Source organism: Gossypium arboreum, chromosome 7, assembly GCF_025698485.1.
Source record: "Gossypium arboreum isolate Shixiya-1 chromosome 7, ASM2569848v2, whole genome shotgun sequence".
NCBI lineage: Eukaryota > Viridiplantae > Streptophyta > Magnoliopsida > Malvales > Malvaceae > Gossypium > Gossypium arboreum.
In genome coordinates, this window is record NC_069076.1 from 56,776,571 (window position 1) to 56,803,567 (window position 26,997).

Below are 26,997 nucleotides of genomic sequence, written 5' to 3' on the forward strand. Positions count from 1 at the left end.
AGGGTTACTCTGCCATACATATCATGGATTTCTCATCTTATCTTCCAGCAATCCTAGGGATTCCTTTAGGACTGCTGATGTTTTACTCCATATGGAGGAGAGGCATAAGTATGATGAGGGAAAATTACATGCCCCACAAGTATCAGGTGCCTTGCCCATCATAGGCCACCTTTACCTGCTTGCCACCCAACCAACCCTTGCTCGAACCCTTAGGCCATGGCAGATAAATATGGACCTGTTTTCATGATCTGATTTGGCCTATTCCCAACCCTTATCCTTAGCAATCATGAAATTGTTAAAGAATGTTTAACCACTAATGACCGGGTCTTAGCCACTTACCCAGGATCAAATGCAGGAAAGTACCTCTCTTACAACCACGCTGGCTTTGGGTTTGCTCTGTACGAACCATTTTGGCGTGAGATGCGTAAGTTTATCGTGGTTCAACTTTTGTCTACCCATAACTTAGCAAGGCTAAAGCATGTTAGGGTATCGGAGGTGGCTGCGTTGGTGAAGGATTTGTACTCCTTTTGCAAGAAAAATGAGGAGGCCATCTTAATGTGTGGAAAGCTTAAAGTTAAACATGATTCGAAAATCAGTTACAGGGAAGAGATATTTCTCTATGCTGAGGGTGAAGACGACAAGGAAGCGCATCTTGTGATGAAGGTTTACAAACAGTTCTCGTATTTGATAGGTTTTAATGTGATTTCAGAAGTAGTTCTGTTTCTGAAATGGATGGATAATTGGAGCTTGCAAGTCAAATTCATGAAGCATGCTTCCAAAGAGATGAACGCTCTTTTTGAAACTTGGGTTGATGAACATCTAGTAAAGAGGGCTAAAGCTAGACCAAATGAGGACCAAGATTTCTCGATGTCATGCTATTTGCAATGTAGGATGATATCATGTGCGGCCATACGCGCGAGAAGGTTATCTAGGCAACTGCAACGGTATGCTTTTGCGTTTTAATGTTTTCGTTAATTGGCTATCATTTATCAAGACCTGTTATAAAATATCAATTCAAATCTGAATTACATACATAGCCTTTAAATTCAAGTTGGTCCTCTCTACTAATTGTTTATTGGTTTTAGGTAATTGGATGTTTAACTGTTGCTTTTTCTTTTTTATTGGTTATTGTTTTGCCTAATGCTTCTTCCGAGTTTGTCAAATTTATTGTTAGCCCACATTGGTTATATTCAAGCTGTGTCTCTTCACTAATTGTTAAATGATTGGGTAAACTTAAGGGTACATGATGGTCGTGAAACTAACTAAAAATTCAACTTAAAGCAAGCACACCTATCGAACAGTAGTATAGTTATGGTGAGACCAGAAATATCGTATCCACGAGAACTAAAAGTACTAGTAATTACTATCTTTTTATTATCTAGCCTAAAAAATTAAGAGAATGTTTACTTAAAACTAATTATCTAATTAGCTAAGATTACGACAAAGATTAAGGTTGGAAAATACTTTTGAAAAACCGATTAAGAAGACAATATCCAAGAAAGAATCCACCTAGACTTCACATATTACCTTTAAATTAGACGATTTATTCACTTGACTTATTCCGTAGAAATCTCTGATTTATGTTAATATCCCTTTGAAGACTACAAACAACTGACTCTAGGTTGATTAATTGAAATCTCTTTCTAATTAAAACCCTTATAGTTACATTAACTCGATCTATGGATTCCCTTATTAGATTTGACTCTAATCCGACAGATTTATGTCGTCCTATCTCTAGGATTGCATGCAACTCCGCTTAGTTATGAATGATCTACTCTTAAACAGGGACTTTTCCTCCACTGAATAAGCTTAATATCCTAGAATACTAAAGCAAGGATTAAAACTCACAATTAAGAATAAGAAAAAATATTTATCATATAAATCAAAAAGTAATAAGATTCATCTTAGGTTTTACCTCCATTAGGTATTTAGGGAGTTTAGTTCATGATAATAATAGAAAACATCTCAAAGTATGGAAAACAACAAAACATAAAGAAACCCAAAGAACTTCTAGGAAATTGGATGGAAATCTTCAGGCTTGATATATATCCTACCTCCGAAGTGATTCCGATGGCTGTTCTTGAGTACTTCCCTGCCTTCTACTTTGTGTGTCCCCTCTAATCTTCTTTTAGGGTGTTTATATAAACTTTTGAATGCCCAAAATAGCCCAAAATTAGCCTTTTTCGAGTAGAACTAGACTTGGGCTTGACAGGGACACGGCCGTGTGCCACGCCCGTATAAAGGTGCTTAGGCCGTGTGTAATTCTAATTTGGATTAATGTCGACACAGCCATGACACACAGGCGTGTGGTCCACCCGTGTGTCACACACGGGCATGTGGATCACCCGTATGGCAGTGCTTAGGCCGAGTGAAACACTGATTTAGGCCCAATTTGTCCGTTTTTGGCCTGTTTCTTGTTCTTTTCGCCTTCCTATGCTCACCTAAGTGTAAAACATGAATTTAAAGGACTAAGAGCATCAAATTCAATAAAACCAAGGAAAAATCATCCATAGATATGCCAAGCATGGGGTAAAAATATGTATAAATTATGGTTTATCAAATATCTCCACACTTAAGCATTTTGATCGCGTTATTTCATCATAGGTTTTAAATATTTATAATTAATCATTCTTGAAACTAACTATTATCGCGATGTAGGAAAGTGTACCTATCAAACAGTAGTATAGTTTTAGCAAGACTGGATTGTCAAACCCAAAGGAACTAAAAGTACTAGTAATGACTGTCTTTTTATTATCTAGCCTAAGAATAATAGGGTTTTGTTTTAATTAACTAATTATCTAAACTAAGAACTCACAGAGAAAAGAATTGGGGAAATTGCTTTTGGGAAAAATAGATTGACTTAAGACAATACCTAAGGAAAAATTCACCTAGACTTTACTTGTTATTCTAGCTCCAAATCGGACGATTTATTCATTCAACTTATTCCATAGAAATCCCTAAGTTATGTTATTATCCCTATTCGAGACTAATAACATCTAATCCCTAGATTGAATAACCGAGACTTTTCTCTAATTAACACTCTAGGGTTACATTAACTCGATCTATGGATCCCCTTATTAGATTTCACTCTAATCCGGTAAAATCTTGTCACCCTATGTCTAGGCACGCAATCAACTCCGCTTAATTATGATAAATGTACTCTTAGTAAGCATCTCTTCAAGGTTTGGCTTCTTTTCCTGTTGGTAGGGTGGTTGTTGGTAGCCCGGAGGATGTTGTGGTCTTTGATTTCCTTGACCGCCCCACGAAAAATTGGGGTGGTTCCTCCAACCTGCATTATAAGTGTTACTATATGGATTGTTTTGAGGTCGTGGATTACTACCCATGTAGTTTAATTGCTCGTTATCCATGCTGTGGCCATAAGGTTGGTATTCTGAATGGTTTGTTCCACCGTTACTTGCTTTGCGCTACATTTCTGGGTGAACCTGTGAAGAATTAAGAAAACCATCAATCTTTTTATTCAAGAGTTCTACCTGATTAGAGAGCATGGTGACCAAATCGACGTTATAAATGCCGGCTGTTTTCGTTGGATTTTTCTTCATGACTTGCCACAGATAGTTATTCAGTGACATCTCCTCAATGAACTCATAGGCATCTTTCGGTGTTTTATTGTTGATGGTTCCGCCCGCCGCTGTGTCAACCATTTGCCGAGTCAAAGGATTTAGACTATTGTGAAATGTTTGTACTTGGAGCCAAAGCGGTAACCCATAGTGAAAGCACCTTCTTAAAAGGTCCTCGTATCTCTCTCATGCATCGTAGAGTGTTTTTAAATCCATCTGTACAAAAGAAGAGATATCATTACATAATTTAGCCATTTTAGCCGGCGAAAAATATTTTAGTAAAAATTTTTCGGTCATTTTTTCCCAATTAGTAATTGACTCCTATGGTAACGAGTTCAACCACTGTTTAGCTTTGTTCCTTAATGAAAAGGGAAACAACCAAAGATGAATGGCATCATCAAAAACACCATTGATTTTAAATGTATCGCAAAATTCCAGAAAGTTTGCTAAGTGAGCGTTGGGATCTTCATCCTGCAAACCATCAAACTGAACAAATTACTGTATCATCTGAATAGTGTTAGGTTTTAATTCAAAAGTATTTGCAACTACAGCAGGTCTAACTATACTAGATTTAGTTTTTGTTAAAGAAGGTTTAACATAATTACACATAGTGCGTGGAGCAGGATTTTGATTAGCCGTAATTGCAGGAGGTAGCTAATTCTTGGTTTTCAGCCATCTCTTCGGTTGGGGGTTGAGTATCGTCTTCTTGCTCGTTCTCCGTGTATCTTAAGCTGCGTCTTATTTCTCTTTGGTTTCTACGAACTATACGGTCGATTTCTTCGTCGAAAAGTAATGGTCCCGATAGTTTTCTTCTGGTCATAAACTATGAAAACCTGCCAAGAGAAGAAAAAGTAAGTTAATAAATAATAACAAAATTAAATTAAATTGCAAGAAAAATAAATGGCTAAAGTAATAAAAATTAAGCGTTCTTAATATCTTAGTTCCCTGGCAACGACGCCAAAAACTTGATCGCGTTATTTCGTGATAGGTTTTAAATATTTATAATTAATCATTCTTGAAACTAACTATTATCACGATGTAGGCAAGTGTACCTATCGAACAGTAGTATAGTTTTAGCAAGACCGGATTGTCGAACCCAAAGGAACTAAAAGTACTAGTAATGACTGTCTTTTTATTATCTAGCCTAAGAATAATGGGATTTTGTTTTAATTAACTAATTATCTAAACTATGAACTCACAGAGAAAAGAATTGGAGAAATTGCTTTTGGGAAAAATCGATTGACTTAAGACAATACCTAAGGAAAAATCCACCTAGACTTTACTTGTTATTCTGGCTCCGAATCGGACGATTTAATCATTCAACTTGTTCCGTAGAGATCTCTAAGTTATGTTATTATCCCTATTCAAGACTAATAACGTCTAATCCCTAGATTGAATAACTGTGACTTTTCTCTAATTAACACTCTAGGGTTTCATTAATTCGATCTATGGATCCCTTTACTAGGTTTCACCCTAATCCGGCAAAATCTTGTCACCCTATGTCTAGGCGCGCAATCAACTCCGCTTAATTATGATAAATGTACTCTTAGCCAGGGTCTATTCCTCCTCTGAATAAGAGCTTATCTTGAATCAGTATCTTGGGATATCAAAACAAGAATTAAGAACACATAATTAAGAACAAGTTAAATATTTATCATACAATTCAGAAAATAGTAACAAGATTCGTCTGAGGTTTCATTCCCCTTAGGTATTTAGGGGATTTAGTTCATAACTAAATAAGAAAACATCTTAGAAAAATAAATAATACAAAACAAAAAGAAAACCTAAAGCTCCTGAAGGGGAATTGAGGAGAGATCTTCAGTCTTGATGATGAATCCGGCTTCTGAGATGAATCAATCGGCTTCCTTGGAGTAATTCCTTACTCCCTATTCTGTGTATCCTCTTTTCTCCTCTTCTAGGGTGTATTTATAGGCTTTGGAATGCCTATGAGCCCTCAAAAGTGGCCTTTTCCGAATTGGACTTAACTTGGGCTCGGCAGGGACACACCCGTGTGTGATTACTTCAGGCCATGTTCGAGCCTGTTAAAATGGCACGGGCGTGTGCTATACCCGTGTAAGTCGTGCTTCGATTCTGCCAGATTGACACGGCCATGTGGTCTGTACGTGTGAGGAAGTCCAGGCCGTGTTAAGTTCATACTCTGGCCCATTTTCTCTATTTTTGGCTCGTTTCTCGTTCCTTTCACTCTCCTATGCTCTGCTAAGTATAAAACATGAAATTAAAGCATTAGGAGCATCGAATTCACCAATTCTAATGAGAAATCATCCATAATAATTTACAGTTTATCACATTTTCTTGTCCTCAAGCAAAATCCTCAACTCACAATTAAAATAAATCCTTCTCAATTTATAATTCTCATCTATAATGTTCGAAATAATCCATAAGTAATTATACGTTAAAAGCTTAACTATAAGAACATTAAAATTTCAAATAATCCAAATTGAGCATTTCAAACATAAAATCATAGGTATCCCCCTTTATCTAAGTAATCACCTTTAATTCCAAATTAACAAGGTTGACATCCTCACTAATGATTCACTCAAATCACTCAAAGTGTTTAAGGTTCAACAATTAAGCACTCAATAGTCAGACATGAAAAGTTACTACCATAGGCTTGCATGAAAATCAAATCTCCACCACTATAATGAAATGATACGCAAATCAAAAGGTCTTTAGCAGGGTTGTAATGGGGCTTGGATTAAAGGTGTGGATAAAGGCTACAAAAGAGGGTTAGAATCGAGATTAATTTAATAGATTACCAAACTTAGAAAAAATAAAGCTAATCACTGAAGTACAAAAAAGTGCCAGAATTCGAACTATCCAAAACTAATGATGTGTTCTCAATATAACAACTTTAAATTATCCAAGCTCTTTAGAACAATATGTAATTTGAATGAATATACAATTTTTTTTAAGAATAAGAACAATAATGGAGAATACATAATGAGAAATAATTCAGCAATTGGAATGAACGAACACAATTAGGTAACTAATTAAATTAGGTCTCGATAAAAAAAGAGTCAATAAAAAGGGAAAAATTCTTAATGAATCAAAAAAGGATAAGTTATGGGTTTAAATTAAGGGATAAAGTCGAGAAATAATAGTTAAGGCTCAAAGGAGTTCACTAGGGGTCAATTATGTGGGTAGGCTTTTTGTGGGGTAAATGGGTTAAAACCTAAGTGCCTTTATCATTTTAGTATATCAGATCAAAGGTGTGGTCTAGATATGTATAATCGGTGCAAGTTTTAGAATAGAAAATCAATGTTGACATACTCAAAAAAATAATCAGTAAGCAAGAAAGATATATGCTCTAAAAGGCTCTAAATCTCACGAAATTTATGGGTATTCGATGTCAATCCTGTAAATTCAAATCTTCAAGATCATACCTCGATTCAGGGAAACAACCTAGAAATTTTAATTCTCAAAAGTCGACTTATCATGTTTTATCCTATAGTGTCTTAAAGTTTAAACAATCAATGCACAGTTACCTATGATTTAATTCAAAACATATCAATAAAAATCATAAATCAATCAAGATTCACTCTAATAATGATATGAGAAAATTATTTGAAAACAAGATAAAAATTCAGGGATTTTCTGATAATCACATAAATAACCTCCCCACACTTAAGATGTACATTGTCCTCAATGTACAGAGATAGATAATAGCAATATAAGCATAATATCAGAAGAGAGGGAGAGGAACGAAACTGCCCTGAATTTGGATGAAATCCTTGAAAGAGCGCAAGCAAGAATTGTGGAGAAAGCCGAATAAAAGGCATGATTTTGAGTTACTAATAAGAAAATAAACACCACTGTGGAAGAGAATTAAGGGATTACTTGATAATCATTATAAAGATAAACATGGTTCAGAATAGAAAATATAAGTCTTCATAAATAAATAAGAGACAAAATAGAATTGAAATTAATAAAAATAAAAATAAAAGTAAAATAAGTGGACTCAAAGGTCCTCATCATCAGATGCCTCGCGGGTTGACGGTGCCGAAGAAGAGATGTGGAGATGGTGGCAAATCTGTCAAAGAGTGGCATCGATGCTGTCAAACCGCTCAAAGTACTGCTGCTCAAAGCGAGTAATCGCTTGGATAAATCTGTCAAAGTGGCAGCAGGAGGTCGGTGACTCGGTGATGGTGGTGGGGGTGGCTCCTCGTGAGGGGAAGGGACATCATCATTAATGTCCTCTGGCTCATCTTGGTCATCGGACTAAACGAGTCTGTACTGAGGGGGGTCGAATCCACAGCATCGCTCTATCATTCTCATATGGATCATGCTAGTCATTGAGAAGACATCTGGCCTACTAGTGTTAGTGTCGATGACATCTCTAAAGTGTTAAAGAAGCCGAAGTGTTGAGCGAGGCGAGTCACGTAGGGTCCAAGGCAAATGGGACCCCTCCTATAGCGATCCGTCTGGTGGCGAAAAGCGAGGGTGATAAAATAAGCCAAGTCAAATACATGACCAGTCGCCATGCTCTATAAGAAGTAAGCATCGGTGGTGCTAACAACGCCGGTGCTCTCTTTCCTCTTAGTCAAGGTATGAGCCAGGATAGCATGGATGTAACGTAGTGCTAGTGGAAGAGAAGTCGCCTTTGAGCGACTTGCGTCATAGAGAACAGCATTCACCATAAGGTCAGTCCAACAGCAAGAGGGCAAGTAGTGTATATGCCAATGAAGTTGTAAAAAGTTCTCGAAAGCCATGAACTCCTCAGTGTAAAGGACCAAAGCAGCACCAAACTCGGTACACTCATGTGCCTTACGAGTCCACCGAGTCTAAAAATAATAGTACCAGCCTCGTCATCTGTATTCATCAGATGCTGTAGATGGAACGTAGTGCAAAATTCCAAGGTCAACTCTAAATAGGTGGGCTCGATGATTGTAAAAAACCGATCCCACAGGGTAGTATCGAGATGGAATCAAACAAGGTGAGCAAGTTAGACCTGCTCTAAAGCGGCCGAATCAATACAACGTCCCACTCCTAATGGTCGTGCTCGAAGTAGCTGAAATAGGTCGTCCTGTGGGCCTGACGAGAATCGAAGTATAGGGTGCCGAGCTTCGGTCGAGGTGCTCGAGGAGGTTGTGCATGTGCTTTTTCGCTTTTTTGAAGCGAGGACGATAGCTTTCTTGCCTCGTGTGTTTGTCATGATGTACCTGAAAGAAAGAGAGTAAAGAAATCAAATTGTCGAATCAACACAATAGGTAAGTTCATAAGGATTCAATCAATTCGGCTCAACAACTTGGACGAATTAAAAATAATAATCAATATGCCAATGACCAAATAGAAACCTAATAAGCTGAATTAAAACTAATAATGATCATAAATAAATAAACAAGTAAACTTGAAGAAACAGATTGGCAAGATAATGACATAAAAATAGTAGCAAAACTCAACCCAAAACAATAAGCAACATGTCCAGATTCACTAAACCATCATATTAGAAGTAAGTAAAGCAATGAAATCAAATAATAATCATAACAGAATAGGAAATAATAGAGAAAGAAATAATATTAATGATAACAATGGTAATAAAAATAAATAATAAAGATGATGGAAAAATGGGTAAAGAAAGTGTGACCAACGGTGGTGGTGGCCGATCGTGAGAGGAGCGCAGTTGGAGCTAGTGCGGGACGATGGTGGTGAGCGGGGAAAGACACAGGCGTGGGGAGTTAGGTCGTGCGGCCTACTATAGAGGCGTGGGTTTTGCAGTGAGGAGTTGAAAAAGGAAAGGAAAATAGAGGGAAGAGGGGAGGGAAGGGATAAAAGAAAAGAAAAGTAAAGAAGAAATGAGAGCTAGGGGTGGCCGGACGGTGGGGGAAGGGGCTGCGGCAGCTAGGGTTTGGGGGGGAAAAATTTGAGAGGAAGAAGACAAACTAGAAATTAGGTTTGGGAGTTTTAAAGGGGACACGGTCGTGTGAGGTCCGTGATAGGCCACATGGCCATGTTACACGCCCGTGTGGTTTGACTATTACCCGTGTTAGTCGCGAAATTTTTATGACTATGTGCCACACGGCCTGGGGACACACCCGTGTGTCTAGGCTGTGTGGTGCTCATGGCTGTGTCATACGGTCGTGTTCTTCATTATTCACTTCTCCCATGCCTATGTGGTATCCTACATGCCTATGTTTGAACATACGACTGTGTGTCTTGCTCGTGTAACTCTCTGACTTGTTTGAAAATTGAAAATTTTTTGCTCCAGTTTTCACATGGCCCGTGTGTCTAGGCCGTGTGCTTCACACGGCCGTGTCACACGCTTGTGTGGATTTATCGCAAGCCGTGTGGCTCAATATTTGGGGATTTCATAGCCCTATTTCCATACGGCCAAGGACACGCCCATGTGGGTCATTGTTCCTGCATCAAAAACACAAAAAATAGCTAAAATACACTAGTTAGTGGTGTTAGTGCTCGGGTTGCCTCTCGAGAAGTGCTTATTTAGAGTCTAAGCTCGACTTACCTCTCATTCGCATGGTCACAGCGGATCACGGAGTTGAGACTACTCCTTTTTACTATCACTTCTATTATCCACATAAAGTCTAAGTCAAGTAATATTTACTTTAAAAATACCGAATTGAGAATGATTTACCCTGGCTGTACCGTATGGGAAAATATTCAGTACCGTGAAAGGAGTTGCTCCATTTGTATAAAGCTCTAAAGTAGCAATTCGGGGGTCCTTTTCATCTAACAATACTTTATCCCCAACCTTAAATTGCTTTGTTTCATTCTTACACTCATCATGGTGTTGCTTAGATTCATTATGTGCTTTTGGTTTCTCCTTGCCATGTGTTCGCCATTTGTCTAGTTCATCTATTTATAATCTTCGTTCCTCGCAAGTCACTCTGTTTTTATGGTATGGATTAGAATTAAGCTCCATCACATTCTTCCTAGGGGTTTCCTAAAAATAAGTTTGAGCCATAATATTTCTCGAGTTAACAGAATTTAAACAATAGTCTTGATTAATAGATATATTAGCAGAATCACGAGCTTGAAGTGTAATCATGTCATCTCCTACACGAAGTATCAATTCACCTATACCAACATCTATGATAGTTCTGGCGGTTGCTAAAAAGGGCCTTCCTAAAATTAGAGGTACGTCACTATCCTTATCCATGTTTAGAACAACAAAGTCAACCGGGTATATAAATTTATCAATTTTGACAAGCACGTCTTCAATAATACCCCTCGGAATTCTAATTGTTTTATCTGCTAATTGAATGTTCATCCTAGTGTGTTTGGGTTTCCCAAGACCAAGTTACTTAAACATTTTATAGGGCATGACATTAATACTCGCCCCTAAATCAGCTAACACATTATTAACATTTAAACTACCTATTAAGCAAGGAATCGTAAAACTCCCTAGATCTTTTAACTTGTTGGGTAGCTTATTCTGTAGAATGGCTGAGCAAACTGCGTTTAGTTCCACATGCGACGCATCATCTAACTTCCGTTTATTAGCTAAGAGCTCCTTTAAAAATTTTACTGTGTTTGGCATCTGTGAAAGAGCTTTAATAAACGGTAAGTTAATATGCAACTTTTTTAGTAATTTAAGGAATTCACCAAATTGTTCGTCCATGTGGTCTCTCCTTGTCGCCTTAGGGTATGGTACACGAGGTTTATATTCCTTGCTTATCAGCTTCTGTGTACCATTGCTTACATCAACCTTTCCCTTATTTTCCATATTGTCTTGCCTCGGTTTTGGTTCAGCTTCAGCTAACCTTTCGTCATTGCGTATAGTAATGGCATAAAGTTGCTCCCTTGGGTTAGTTTCAGTGTTACTTGGTAGGCCACCTTGTGGTCATTCAGATATCAGCTTCGCGAGCTGTCCTATTTGAGTTTCGAGCCCTTGAATCATTTCTTGTTTATTCTTAAGCACTGTTTCGGTATTCTGAAAATGAGTTTCTGACACCGAGATAAATTTTGTAAGTATCGCTTCAAGGTTCGATTTCTTCTCTTGTTGGTAAGGTGGTTGTTGAAAGCCTAGGGGATGTTGTGGCCTTTGATTTCCTTGACCACCCCATGAGAAATTGGGATGGTTCCTCCAACCTGCATTATAAGTGTTACTATATGGGTTATTTTGAGGTCTAGAGTTATTAACCATGTAGTTGACTTGTTCCTCCTCAGTGCTAGGGTTCAGGGATAGATATTCTGTGTTGTGTACTCCTCCTCCATTTGAATCAGACCTCATCACGATGTACCAGAGTAGAACCATACAAACCATCAATCTTTTTATTTAAAAGTTCTACCTGGTTAGATAACATGGTGACCGGGTCGAGGTTGAAAACACCAGCTGCTTTTGTCGGCTTTGTTCACATGACTTGCCACTGATAATTATTTAGTGACATCTCTTCAATAAATTCGTAAGCCTCTTCAGGTGTTTTGCTGTTTAAAGTTTCACCGGCAGCTGCATCGATAAGTTGCCTTGTTAAGGGGTTCACACCGTTGTAAAAAGTCTGAACCTGAAGCGATAGAGGTAACCCATGGTGAGGGCACCTTCGTAATAAGTTCTTGTAGCTCTATCTCTCCCATACATCATAAAGAGTTTCTAGGTCAATCTGCACAAAAGAAGAAATATCATTCCTCAATTTAGTTGTTTTAGCTGGCAAAAAATATTTAAGCAAAAATTTTTCAAGTAGTGATTGACCCTCGTGGTAACAAGTTTAACCACTGTTTAGCCTTATTTATCAATGAAAAGGGAAACAACCGAAGGCAAATGGCATCGTCAGAAACGCCATTGATCTTAAAGGTGTTGCAGAATTTTAGAAAATTTGCCAAATGAGTGTTTGGATCCTCGTCCTGCAAACCATCAAATTGAACAAACTGTTGTATCATTTGAATCATGTTAGGTTTTAGTTCAAAATTATTTGCAGCAACAGCAGGTCTAACTATACTCGATTCAATTCCTGTTAAAGTAGGTTTAGCATAATCATACATAGTACGAGGAGCAGGATTCTAATTTGCTGGATTTGCAGCAACCACAAAAGGTAGTGGATTATTTTGATTTTCAGCCATCTCCTGAGTTGTGGTGTGAATATCGTCCTCTTGCCCTTCCTCTATGTATTGTAGGCTTCGCCTTATTTCTCTTCGGTTTCTACGAGCTGTATTCTCGATCTCACTATCAAAAAGTATAAATCCTGACGGGTTTCTTCTAGTCATAAACTGTAAAAACCTGCCAGAAATAAAGAAAAGAAAATTTAGTAAATAAAAACAGAATTAAATTGCAATAAAAATAAAAATGGCTAAAGTAATAAAAATTAAGTTTTCCTAATATCTTAGTCCTTGGCAACAGCGCCAAAAACTTGATGGTCGTGAAACTAACTGAAAATTCGACTTAAGGCAAGAGCACCTATCGAACAGTAGTATAGTTATGGTGAGACTGAAAATATCGTATCCACGAGAACTAAAAGTACTAGTAATTACTATCTTTTTATTATCTGGCCTAAAAAATTAAGAGAATGTTTACCTAAAACTAATTATCTAATTAGCTAAGATTACGACAGAGATTAAGGTTGGAAAATACTTTTGAAAAACCGATTGAGAAGACAATACCTAAGAAAGAATTCACCTAGACTTCACTTATTACCGTTGAATTAGACGATTTATTCACTTGACTTATTCTATAGAAATCCCTGATTTATATTAATATCCTTTTCGAGACTACAAACAACTGACTCTAGGTTGATTAATTGAAATCTCTTTCTAATTAAAACCCCTATAGTCGCATTAACTCAATCTATGGATTCCCTTATTAGATTTGACTCTAATCCGGCAGATTTATGTCGTCCCATCTCTAGGATTGCATGCAACTCCGCTTAATTATGAATGATCTACTCTTAAACAGAGAATTTTCCTCCACTAAATAAGCACATCAAAAACCTGAATTAATATCCTGGAATACTAAAGCAAGGATTAAAACTCACAATTAAGAATAAGAACAAATATTTATCATATAAATCAAAAAGTAATAAGATTTATCTTAGGTTTTATCTCCCTTAGGTATTTAGGGAGTTTAGTTCATGATAATAATGGAAAACAACAAAACATAAAGAAACCCAAAGAACTTCTAGGAAATTGGATGGAAATCTTCAATCTTAATGTATATCCTGCCTCCGAGGTGATTCCAATGGCTGTTCTTGAGTACTTCCCTGCCTTCTACTTTGTGTGTCCCCTCTAATCTTCTTCTAGGGTGTTTATATAGACTTTCGAATGCCCAAAATAGCCCAAAATTAACCTTTTTCTATTAGAACTAGACTTGAGCTCGACAGGGACACGGCCGTGTGCCACGCCCGTGTGAAGGTGCTCAGGCCGTGTGCAATTCTGACTTGGATTAATGTCGACACAGCCATGACACACAGGCGTATGGTCTACCCGTGTGTCACGCACAGGCGTGTGGATCACCCGTGTGGCAGTGCTTATGCCGTGTGAAACACTAATTTAGGCCCAATTTGTCCCTTTTTGGCTCGTTTCTTGCTCTTTTCGCCTTCCTATGCTCACCTAAGTGTAAAACATGAATTTAAAGGATTAGGAGCATCGAATTCAATAAAACCAAGGAAAAATCATCCATAAATATGCAAAGCATGGGGTAAAAATATGTATAAATTTAGTTTATCAGTACACTTAACTAGAAAAATTATAATTTGGTCACAAAATAATTTAAAAGTTCTCATTTAAGTCATAGAATTATTCAAAAGTTTTTTATTTAAGAAAAAGTTCTGCCAACGAGTTCCAGGAGACAATTGGACAATCGGTACAGTGGATTAGTACCAATCATGAGTAGAAGAACATACCTTGGATCCAAGTCAATTTAACAATTAGTGTCAAAGATGGGAGAAAAAAGCTATTTGAATTTTGGTTTACTGATTCGTGATGTCCAAAAATATATCATGAAAAAAAATAAACTGTAGAAGAGAAGTGGAAAGATAACTTTTGATTCGCCCAGGCATGATGAATAAAGAAAGTTATAACATCGATTTTAACAACTCAACGACTTAAATGAAAACTTTTAAATAATTTAATGACCAAATTGTAATTTTTTTTAATTTAGTGGCTAATTGTGTAATTTAAAGGTAGTAAGATTTTTATTTATCAAACATGTTTGAAAAATTATGAATCTGGATTTCATATATAAATCATCACACTGATCTCGATTTATGTGTTACTTATTTTAGACTTTAATCGCAGCAGCGACAGCACATCTGTAACAATGACATGGATTTTAGCCGACTTGATGAACAACAAACATGCCTTGAAGCGTGACAACAAGAACTAGACCTCGAAATCGGTCGAGATAGATGGGTGCAAGATTCTGATATCGAGAAATTGGTATATCTCAAGGCCATCACTAAGGAAACATTTCGTCTGTATCCAGCAGCCCCTATATCAGTTCCTCACGAGGCAATGGAAGGCTGTCGTGCTGGTGGCTACCACATCCCTTAGGGCACTCGTTTATTTGTTAAATGTTAACTTATGGAAGTTGCATCGAGACCCACGAGTGTGGCCGATCCCTGAGGAGTTTCAGCCTTAAAGATTTCTTACAAGTCATGAAAAAGTGGACATTTTGGGCCAAATTTTTAATTCCATTCTGTTCCGGTGGACGGTCTTGCCCCGGGATGACTCTGGCATTGCAACTGACACGCTTAACGATTGCTCGCCTGCTTCAAGGATTTGACTTAACTGCACCTTTCAATGCCCCAGTAGATATGAGCGAAGGAACAGGTGCTGTCATGCCCAAGACAACTCTTCAACTTGTCCTTACGCCTCGCCTTCCTCGTCATGGTTATCGACTCGAAATGTAACAGTGGTAATTCAATGATTAATGTAAATCTTGAATAAAGATGGCCACTGTTTGTCTGTTGACTTACAAATCTCTTTATTTTTAGCAGCTATGGTTTGCAAAATAAGCACATTTGATTTAAAAATTAGATCGCTATAGTTGAGTGCAGCCTTTGATGACCAAGTCTATTTATATCTAATGAATAAAGTGTGTGCATTGAGCTTGGCAGCAAAGTTTACCTACTTTTTGCTATCTTATTCTTCTTTTTTCTTTTTTCTTTTTTTTTCATTTTTGTGTGATTGAGATAAAATACAACCATTTCGATCAACCAATGAAATTGTCATAAGGCCAAGCAGATTAGACTTGCAAGCATTGCTCCACCCCTTCTAAAGCCAAGCAATAAATCACCCTTAATCAGTTAATCTATTCTTACCACCCTCATCCCTGTCTCTCACTTTAGACCTCAAGTAATGGAATTCTCATATTCTGTAGCGGCAATTGCAGGGATTTTAGGATTGGTACTATTCTACAAACTATGGAGGCCGGGGACTCCAGGCGACCAAAGTAGGCACCTAGTGTTAGCCCCAGAGCCTTCAGGAGCCTTTCCACTCATAGGGCACATGCTCCTCCTTCGCGGTCAACGAACCCTTGCTCATACCTGGGCTGCCATGGCTGATAAATATGGCCCTATCTTCACTTTCCGGCTTGGAGTGTTCCCTGCCCTTATAATTAGCAATCATGAAGCAGTCAAGGAGTGCTTCACTACCAACGACAGGGTATTAGCTAATCGTCCACGATCCAATGCGGGAATATACCTCGGCTACGATCATGCAGGCTTTGGCTTCGCTCCTTATGGAGAGTATTGGCGCCAGGTACGAAAACTAGCCATGGTTGAACTTCTCTCTACCCGTAGGCTTGAGACATTAAAGCACGTCCAAATCTCCGAGGTGAACGCATTTATCAAAGATTTGTACTTGTTTTGCATGTTAAACGAAACAAATCCCAACCCAAAGTTGGTCATTAGTCAAAAACTTGAAGCCCTGACTTTGAATACGATCATGAGATTGATGGCGGGCAAGAGATATTTCTGGGACACCACCAATGGGGAAGATGATGAGGAAGCAGCACATGTGGCAAAAGTTATCAAAGATTTCATGTATGTTTCTGGACTTATATCTCCATCGGAAGTGGTACCGTTTCTAGGATGGATGGATTCCATGTTCATGGGACAAGTGAAATCCATGAAGCGTGTTGCAAGAGAAATAGATTCCATTGTTGGAGAATGGGTGGAGGAGCATAAACTAAAGAGGCTCAAGAGTGAAGCAAAACCAGACAACACTCCCGATTTCATCGACCTAATGCTATCTGCAATTGAGGAGGATTCCATGTTTGGCTACTCTCGAGAAACAATTATCAAGGCTAATGTAATGGTAATATTCTTTATTTCTACTCTTTGGACTGAAAACAAGACCCTTCGCCATACTACCTTCATTTTCCTTAACTTTCCTTTGACTTGGTCTTTAGAGTGGATTTCAGCATAGGATTTGCACCATACAATTGTATACAAGAAAATGACATTTCAGCTAACCCTTATTACTGTCAAGATTAAGCAGTTGAAAATTGGATGTTATTTACAAAGTTCAAAGGATGTACATTATGGCATTAGCTAGACATTTTAAAAATATCCCTTTGATGTAGTATTTACATTCAACCAGCTAAGTTGTCGAAAATTTTATTTTCTGGTGTAGAATTTATTCTTAGCAGGCTCAGACACAACATCCATTACACTGACATGGATATTGTCAAACTTGATGAACAACAGACATGCCTTAAAGTGTGCTCAAGAGGAGCTGGACCTCAAAGTTGGCAGGGACAAATGGGTTCAAGACTCTGATATTGAGAAACTAGTCTATCTCCAGGCTGTTGTCAAGGAAACATTGCGGCTATACCCACCAGGACCGATATCAGTTCCCCATGAGGCAAGTGAAGATTGTAGCATCGGTGGCTACCACGTTGGGAAGGGCACTCGTGTGATTGTAAACCTGTGGAAATTGCATCGGGACCCTCAGGTTTGGTCAAATCCTGATGTGTTTGAACCAGAAAGGTTTCTTACAAGCCATGCAGATGTAGATGTTCTGGGACAACATTTTGAGCTGATCCCATTTGGGTCTGGGCGACGATCTTGTCCAGGGATCACATTGGCATTGCAAATGACACACTTGACAATTGCCAGCATACTACAGGGGTTCGAGTTATCCACACCTTTTGGTGAGACAGTGGATATGAGTGAAGGGTTAGGCATTACCATGCCCAAGGCTACCCCACTTGAAGTTATCCTCAGTCCACGCCTTCCTTCTGCAATGTATCTGCACAGGACCTAATCTTATAGATGACTGATAACTATGTAGGTTAGATAGCTCTCCTACTTATTTAGAGCCTCTTTTAGGCTCTAATAATGGAACTTCTTTACCATGTTTATAGCAGTTAGAATTGTATGAAAGATTTCCAGTTTTGAATGGGTATCTCTAGGCCTGTTCCCCTGCGTTGAATGATATTCTGAACCAACAGTTGGAAAGGAATAATGAAACAATATATACTGTACTTTAGACGACTAACAACTTGGAACATTATGATTACAGAATAATTTAACAGTTGAATATCAGCTTAATAATTTTAATTGCAACACCTGTATGAACAAACTAAAAGCAAGCATTCTAAAATTAATATAACTATGCTTGCTACGCTACACTGGAGTACAGTAGAGGCTAATTTCCTTCCACGCAGAATAACAATAGTTTGCTTAAGGTGAGGTTGAACTTCTTGTTAAACAAGCTCTTTTGTAGCTTGTGATCCTTTTTTTTTTATTTAGACACCGAAATTGCAGGCTTGGACGAACTCCAAATCAAAGTCAACATACTTACTCCAAAGAGGCTTGAACTGATTCATGGCAATATCTAGCCACGGCTTCATATTCCCATTGAAGTGCACCACCGCGGCATTGCGGATCTCATCCATGCTAATGCTTGGATTATAGCCGAGTCCAAGAACGTGCCATGACTTGTCTAACGGTTTCGTCGTGGAGTAAAATGTGATCAAACCAGGGGGCAATGTTCCCAATTTCCATAGAGTCCTATTCTCATTCTGCAAGCAAAACCAAGGGAATATGAAGCCAATTAGTCATAACCTCATCTACTATGGCCCAATAATAGTAGTGATAAAAAACAAAACAACAACATCAAACTATTAAAACCAGAAGCTGCTAGCATTTCCACATTAAATTTTGGCGTATTAATAGCTGCTATAGCAGTTTCAACAAAGTCAAAATAATATACTTTAGTTCAGCAACGGTTTACTCAAGCTAGACTATGGAACAAGCTGCATTATCTAATAGCATAAATCAAGCACCAAAAGTAGCATGAGAGACGCTACAAGGCATAATAAAGCAATCAGAAAAACAAAAGAGTGTCGCTCGAAGCTTACCAGATTCTGCCAGTAATGATACTCCTCAGTACACTTTTCCCTCCTCCAAGCATCCAAATCAAAGAAATTCATGCCATAAGCCCAAGCACAGGCTTTGGGGTTAAACTTTTGCTTAATCAATGGATGCGAGAAATTCATATACTGTGCATACCGATGGAAAGACCCAAAACAAGTCTCTACTGCCCCATTCACTTTCCCATCCATATCAATCTTCCACAAGCCAGTCAAATCCTTCTGCACCACAATATCATCATCCAAAAACAATATCCTATGCAACTTGGGGTACATCTCCGGTAAATAAAACCTCAAATGATTCAAGATTGATAAATACTTAGGGTTCCTAAACTTCATGTTAGTCGTATCTTTCGTGGCATTCTCAAGCGTGTTCTCAAAATAAAACTTCTGGAGATTAGCCGATTCTAACTGTCTCAACACTGGAACATAGGATGAATTCAAAAACTTATAATCCTCTACCGCCTTCACTTCAATATGAGCTCCATTATAATCTTTCAATTTGAACATAACCTGCATTGCCCCAAGATTCATCTTGTCCGTCACCACATGGAAAACATGTTTCCATGGCTCTTTCGCGTTCTTCGTGGCTGAATTCACCACCACGGATGCAGCAAGAACGTTATCAGAAAAGATAGCGTAATGGTAAAGCTTCGGATCCTCGAATTCCGGAGGCATTGGTTTCCCTTCATCTGTATATTTGTCCGGATGCGAGATTCGTTCCTCCATCAACCTCATTGCCAAACAATGTAAGCTTTTTGGGATCGATTTAGCGGCGATAAGGCTGGAAAATGCGCCTTGCTTTTTGGCTTTGGTCAGTTGCTCGTTGACAGCAAAGATGGTGTCTTTTAGTTTCTGGATCTTCAATTGGTTATCGAAAGATTCCTTGGCTTCCGAGATCACTTGGCGCGTGGCTTTGATTCGCTCTTTGACTTCTTTCTCGAACTGTCGTAGCAAGGGCTCGTCAATGGAGAGCGAATCGGTTTCGAAGAGAGCCCGATAGGATGGTTTACTAATGAGATCCGAGTAGTTTCGAGATAGATCAGCGAAAACCCTAACAAGCTTCGAGTTTTCGAGCTTTAGCTTTCGAGCGTAGGAGGCGTAAGCGAGGACAAGAGAGCGGTGGTCGTCGGCTTGTTTCCGGATCTGATCCAGCCGGGGCTTGAGCGGATCGGATTTGAGTGCCAAAACGGACCTCCTTGTGGATCCAATTCCAGTGGAGAAACCCTATAAACACCAAAAGAAAAAGAAGAAAAAACAACGCCCTTCAATCAGTCACCCTGGAAATGTGCATTTCTCATCTTTTAATTGATCTTAGAATCGAAAAAGGGTGAAATTAAATGTCGAGTCAATAAAGTCAGTTAGTTAGGACTTACAAAGTTGGTTTGGAGATGAGGAGAATGAGAGTGAGAAGTAAAGAAAAAAGAAAGAAGAAAGAAGAAACAGAGTGCAACAGTAATGGCAGAAGCCAATAATCTAACAGTAAAGCCAAAACCTCCAAACATTGGGCTTCCGCCGCCGACGCCGATTCTTGATGTACGGTGGTGATTTGCCATCTTTCAAATCAATCACGGGCGCATCGAAATGAAAAACAGAAACAAAAGGATAATGATAAGGAGAGTTGAGAGCATAACGAATTTGGTGATGATGGTATGGCACTGGCAGTCGCTCACTTTTTAATTGTTTGACAGTGTGAGAGTGTGTGTGTGTTTTTCTTTTTCTTTTTACCTAGATGGAGAGAGAGAGATCAATTAGGAAATGTATGGGGAGAGATCAACGGCTGTGATTTTCGTTTAGTTAATTTGAGTGATAGCTGCCACTTGGAATCTGGCTAGCAAGAAACGCGGAATCCCGTCTGACTGTCACTTCCTAAGTTTTTCATTTACTTATCAATTTCAATTGCTTATTAGATTTTTCGTGTTTCTTAATAAAGGGTAAATCAGCTCAAATTGAAATGGAATCTGGGAAGGGTGATACAGCTTCAGTGGGAGAAAATGGTAGGAGATCCGCACAAAAAGGTTAGGCGGAGGCCGGAGGATCCATCGGATCTGGACAATCCTATTGTTAATGACAAAAGTATGAAAGTGGTCACGAATGATGTTCAAACAATGTCATGGAAAAATAAGCTTTTAGGTATCACAGTTGAAAGGATTAATTTGTAGAATGAAGAAGACTTTGAGTTACTCGAGTGTATGCAAAAAAAGAGATCGTTGATGGCATTCCTTCCATCACTTTCTCTGAACGAGTTCATCAATTTATTGCCAAGCGCATGGTCCAGACTATAGTCGTCAAATTGCTGGAAAGGAAAATTTCATACATTACCATGACCAATAGATTGCAAGCTATCTGGAAAACTAAACAGCCATTACAAGTTATTGACTTAGAGAACTATTATTTTTCGGTTAATTTTCAGGATGATGATGAATACTTTCATGCGGTGTCGGGCGGGCCTTGGACAATTTTTGGCCAATTTCTCACCGTAAGGCCGTGGACACCTTCGTTCACAACAGATCGAGATTTTCCCACTAGTTTGCTGGTTTGGATCAAATTGCTTCGGCTGTCAGAGGGCATGTACATAAGAAGCCTTTTAAAATTCCTTGGAAGCACAATTGGCCCGGTTGCAAAGATAGACTGTAATAGCCCGATTTTGAACCTAGTCGGAACAGTGGTTTCAAAACCACAAATTCAAGGTCTAAAAAATTATTTTAATATTATTTTATGTGTCATAGCATGATTATATAAGTGCATAAAAATTTTGGTGAGTTAATTTTAGTGTTTGTGAGCTTAATTAAAAAAAGGAAAAATCGCATAAAGGACAAAAGTTTTGTTTTGCTAGCCAAATGTGTCAAATAGCTAGAGAACCATAATTAGGAGTCTTTAAAGTACAAATAGGCCTTTAAATTAGTGGTGGCAGACCATAGAGACAAAAAGAAGAAAGTTGTCAAAGTTAGGTGAGTTTTGGTGACTAAATTGACTAGAAATGAAATAAAATAAAGAGAGAATGATATCATCTTTTTCTCATCTTCTTCTCCACCAAAAATATCAGCAAATAAGGTGTTTTGAAAGCTCAAAAATATCAGCCACTTATATTCCTTGCAAGTAAGTGATTTAGATAGCCTTTCTTGATTTTTTTTGCATTTTTAGGACCCTTATAGCATGAGTTTTCTAATAATGGGACTATTTTGCAAAATGGATGAAAGTTTAGGGTTTTGCCATGAAAGCATTTATGTTGTTAACTGAAATTTTATGGAAGAAAATGAATCTTGGTTGTTAAACAAACAACTTTTATGAAAGAGGTTTTCATGAAAACACCTAAATGGGCTATTTTGTAAAGTTTGTAAAATAGGTTGTATTTGTGTGAAATGTTTGAAATTTTTAGTTGCTATAGGTATAAAAAGAGTTCAGCTAGGCTTGATTAATGAGAAAACTCAATAAAAATTGATTTACGAGCCTAAAAGCAAAATCATAATTTTTGTAAAGTCTAAAGGCAAAACGGTCATTTTGCCAAATTGTTAATTGTAGAATATTCTTATTAATGTGATGATTAAATGATTGAAATTTTATTTTTATAGATCAAGAAATACGCAATCCGGACCTAGACCGGGAAAAAGCTAAGCAAGCGGATTAAATACAATTAGTCGCTTACATTTTGTGTATCGAGGTAAGTTGTACGTAAATAATGTAATTTATTTGTATTTATGTATTGTATAATTAATATGGCATAAATTGTGGATTATTCCTGTGAATGTGCATGGTGAGAACTGATGTAGCAGAGACTCCCGGTTGAACCTTAGGAATAATTTGGATATCCATTCCATGACATTGGGTGATGTGCATGCTAGCATAAGACCTGTTTGGGACATGGCATCGGCCTCAAGATATACAAGCTAGTGTAAGACTTGTCTGGGACATGGCATCGGCTTGAGGTGTGTCAGTGTAAGTACTGTTTGGGACATGGCATCGACATAGATAAGCGAGAGCCAGTGTAAGACCTGTCTGGGACATGGCATCGACTTAGATGTGAGAGCCAGCGTAAGGCCATGTTTGGAACATGGCGTCGACATCGTACCCTATGTTTGAGGCTTAGTGATTATACTGTAGCATTCCAAATGGTTCAATGGAAAATTTACGGGTTATATCATAATGATAAAGCTTATGACCATGTTGTGAGTGGTACAGGTGCTTATATGAAATTGATGATATATGAACTTTATTCTTGTTGTACGAATAGTGAAGAATGAACATGAGTAAGTTGTGTTATGAACATTTACTCTTCATGCGAGTTATGATATATTGGGAGTATGATCACATGTGGTAACATGGTTGTTATTTCGATATTTACATGCAACTTACTAAGCTTTGTTCTTACCCTCTTTTTTTTCCATTTTCTTGTAGTATCGCCAAATTAGCCAGTGGATCAAAGAACGTCAGAGGCCTCGCTCACACTATCACTCGAAGCTTTTGGTATAGTTAGTTTTGTTATCTTGAGTATGGCATGTATAAGGATTGAGTCTCTTGTTATGTGTCATATTGTTAAGTTAGCCAATTTTGTGACTTGGGATGAAAACCTTTTATTTTTTTTATATAAGGCCATGGTTAATGGCTAATATTCATTATTGATAATTGCAAATGATGATGCTCCCAGGGATAAACAAAATGTATGAATGACCAACTGCATATTTGGTTTGTTTTTGAATGTTATGTTTTGGTTGATTTAGTTTTATTTTGCTGTGTGGATTGAAGATATTTGTTGTTGTGTAGGTTGGTACAAGTAAGGGTAGCAAAAAGGCTTGGTAGATAGCCTTGTTTTTGTCCATATGGGTAGACACACAGTCAACCCCATGGGTGTGTTGTCCGGCCATTTGTCCTTTGCACCCTAAAATTTCAAGTCAGTATGCATGGTAAGAAAAATACAGGTAGAGACATAGCCGTGTGTCTCAGCCGTGTGGAGGACACGGCCTAGTACACTGGCGTGTACCTTGGCCGTGTGCCCCTAAATGGTTGCTGACGTCAGAAAGAAAATGTCAAAGTTTTTGGACACGGGCTGAGACACAGGTGTGCCATGGCCGTGTGAGGGACACGAGCTATGGACACGGGCGTGTGCCAGGCCATGTGAAAACCCCTATATGTTTGAAATAAAAATTAATTCTACACGGGTTAGGGACATGGGCGTGTCCTGATGTGTTTAGGCCATGTGAACTGCATGGGCCTTCAACACGGCCATGTCAAGAAGGCCACAAGGACATGTGGCCCTTCTACACAGGCGTATGCCCCTGTTTCAAGAGTCATTTTCCAGAGTTCTTTAAAGGATCCGATTTGGTTCTGAATCGTCATTAAACCTTGTTATGGGCCTTGTAGGCCCATAATAAGGAATTCTAGATAAGGATTAAAAAGGTTCAAATTTGATCAAGCTTTTATGATTTGTAAATGTGGGAATGCATGAGTTTAAGTTTAGTAATGCCTCGTACTCAGTTCCGGCCTTGGACTTAGGTAAATGGTGTTACATTTAGTGGTATCAGAGCTATGGTTTAGTTGATTCTAAGACTAACCTAGCGTGAGTACGAGTCTAACTATACATGCCATAGTAAATAGATCCCGATGTGGAAAGTAATACACCGGCTCCTACTGAAGGCACCGCACCGAGCCAGTTGAAAGTGAGCCTGTGACGATGAGTCAAGGCGGAGGGGCTAGAGAAGCCTAACTCCGTATGATGGATGTTTGGTACTTAGAGTTCGTTCGTTTGAATCCGAACACTCCACCTTCCTCACCTCTTCCAATTCCCCAGCCTACCTCTGTAGCTCCTCATGGAGTAGAAATGGTTAGGAGAGAGAAACCTCCAGTGGACAGAATCCGAAAGCATGGGGCTAAGGAATTTCGGGCTAGTGTTGATGATGAATAGGAGAGAGCAGAGTTCTGGTTAGAAAATACCATCAGAGTATTTGATGAGCTATCGTACATGTCGATGGAGTGCATGAAGTGTGTAGTGTCACTCCTACGGGACTCAGCCTACCAATGGTGGAATACTCTCGTGTTAGTGGTACCGAGAGAGAAAGAGTAACTTGGGAATTCTTTCAGGAAAAGTTCCGTAAAAAGTATATTAGCCAAAGGTTTATTGATCAGAAGAGAAAAGAATTCCTTGAACTGAAGCAAGGCCATATGACAGTGACGGAGTACGAGCGCGAGTTTGTGAGGCTCAACACACATGCGCGATAGTGCGTATCTATAGAAGCCACCATGTGCAAAAGGTTTGAAGATGGTCTGAACGAAGACATTCGTTTATTAGTTGGCATCTTAGAGTTGCGCAAGTTTGTGGTACTTGTTGAGAGAGCTTGCAAGGCCGAAGAATTGGCCAAAGAGAAGAGAAGAGCTGACATTGAGTCTCGTGACTAAAAAAAAAATAGATAGGGAAAACACACCAGACCTCATCCAAGAAATCGAGGGAGTTTCCTACTTGATCAAATGCGTCAGTAGGATTCTCGAGCATAACAAGAACAAGCAGCATGTAGTGTCTAAGGTTGCCTTTGGTTCGTGATTATTGCCGGTGAGGTGCGATTCTTGCTACCAACCTCATTACAATCGCTATTTGGTTCAACATGAAAGTCCAAAGTGAGAATGCATTTCAACGACAATGGAAGGCTGAAAATTAATGGAGATTTCAGCTCCAATGAAAAAAAGCAACCCCAATCAACATAGTTTTTACAATTTTAACCTTTTATTTAATATATGTTTGTATTGCTGATTTTTTAAATAGTAGTTATATATATATTACCATTATAAAATTAATATTAATTAATTAAAATAAACATTTTAATAAACATATTTTATTAAATGAATTTATACATTTACCTATTTTAATAATTTTGTAAAAGTAAAATAATTTTAAAAAATTTTATTATATATCATTTCTAATTTAATGTCCTTATTAGTCATTTTATATTTTCACATCACCCCTACAGCTGTGTTTAAATCCAAACAAACACTCCATCATTGTTTCTAATCTCACCGCTACAGTAACTAATCTTACCGCTACAGTAACTAATCTCACCGCCACCGCTGCTTTTAACCTCACCGGAAGTAAACACACCGCCCATCCAAACTAAGCCTAAAGCTCAGACCACTTCCATCACGAGTGTTGGTAGTGCTTAACCAAACAGACTAGAATGTTCATAGTGCAGTAGATGTCATTTCGGTGAGTGCCGAGGTAATGAAAAAGGTTGTTTCAAATGTGGGTTGCTGGACCATTTTATTCGTAGCTATCCCGAGATAGTCGAGAAAGATAAGGATCAAAGTGTGAGATCGGGTAATGCTCCTTCGAGGGATAGACCACATAAGGACCCGAGAAGTGGGGCTAGCAGTAAAGGTGCGCCTAGAGATACTGCTGTGAGGTCCGAGGGCAGAGCGCCTGTAAGGACTTACGCCGTTTGCACCCGTGAAGAGGCTGCGTCTCCTGATGTGATTACAGGTACCTTTTCTATCCATGATATACCTCTTATCACTTTGATTGATCCGGGGTCTATCCATTCCTATATTTGTATGAAATTGATACCTAGTATGAACATGCTAGTCGAATCCACTGAAATTGTGATAAAAGTGTCTAACCCGTTAGGCAAACATGTGTCAGTAGACTAAGTATGTAGAAACTGTCCCTTGACAATTCAAGGTCAATGTTTTCCGGCTAACCTTATGTTATTTCCATTTGATGAATTCGATGTAATCCTCGGTATGGACTGTTTGGCTTCTAATGGTGTTGTAGTAAGTTGTGGACGAAAAGTTATCGAGTTGAAATGTGAAAGTGGGAATGTTCTTCGGGTTGAATCAGGTGAAGTGGATAGCTTGCCTATAGTAATATCGTCTTTGACTGTGAAAATATATTTGAGAAAAGGGTGCAAAGCTTATCTCACTTTTGTGTTGAATACTCAAGTATCTGAAGTGAAGATAGAGTCAGTAACAGTGGTATGTGAGTACTCGGATGTGTTTTCGGAAGAATTGTCTGGATTACCCCCCATCTAGGGAAGTTGAGTTTGGTATCGAGTTAGTCCCAGGTGTGGCACCTATCTCGATTACTCCGTATAGATGGCTTGACAGAGTTAAGGGAGTTAAAAGTGTAGCTGTAGGAGTTAACGGAAGAAAATG

General features: G+C 38.5%; 2 protein-coding genes across 3 annotated transcripts; one reads left to right on the forward strand and one right to left on the reverse strand.

Annotated features, from left to right (window-relative positions):
• The first annotated feature begins 15,440 nt into the window (after positions 1-15,440).
• On the forward strand, positions 15,441-18,244 carry LOC108460393 (cytochrome P450 CYP82J17-like). 2 transcript variants are annotated; one of them, XM_053030494.1, is made up of 3 exons: positions 15,441-16,244; positions 16,386-16,802; positions 17,121-18,244. In XM_053030494.1, exons 1-3 carry the CDS (start codon positions 15,843-15,845, stop codon positions 17,751-17,753), a joined length of 1,452 nt encoding a protein of 483 aa, XP_052886454.1. In that variant the 5' UTR covers positions 15,441-15,842; the 3' UTR covers positions 17,754-18,244. The 2 variants fall into 2 exon arrangements, with proteins under 2 accessions (XP_052886454.1, XP_017615361.1); XM_017759872.2 differs by having other exon boundaries at positions 15,444-16,802.
• On the reverse strand, positions 17,975-20,907 carry LOC108460392 (galacturonosyltransferase 8). The gene is made up of 3 exons (XM_017759871.2): positions 20,241-20,907; positions 18,853-20,091; positions 17,975-18,513 (listed from the first exon to the last, which is right to left on the reverse strand). The coding sequence occupies exons 1-3, from the start codon at positions 20,418-20,420 to the stop codon at positions 18,238-18,240; spliced, it is 1,695 nt and encodes a 564-aa protein (XP_017615360.1). The 5' UTR covers positions 20,421-20,907; the 3' UTR covers positions 17,975-18,237.
• Between the last annotated feature and the right edge of the window lie 6,090 nt (positions 20,908-26,997).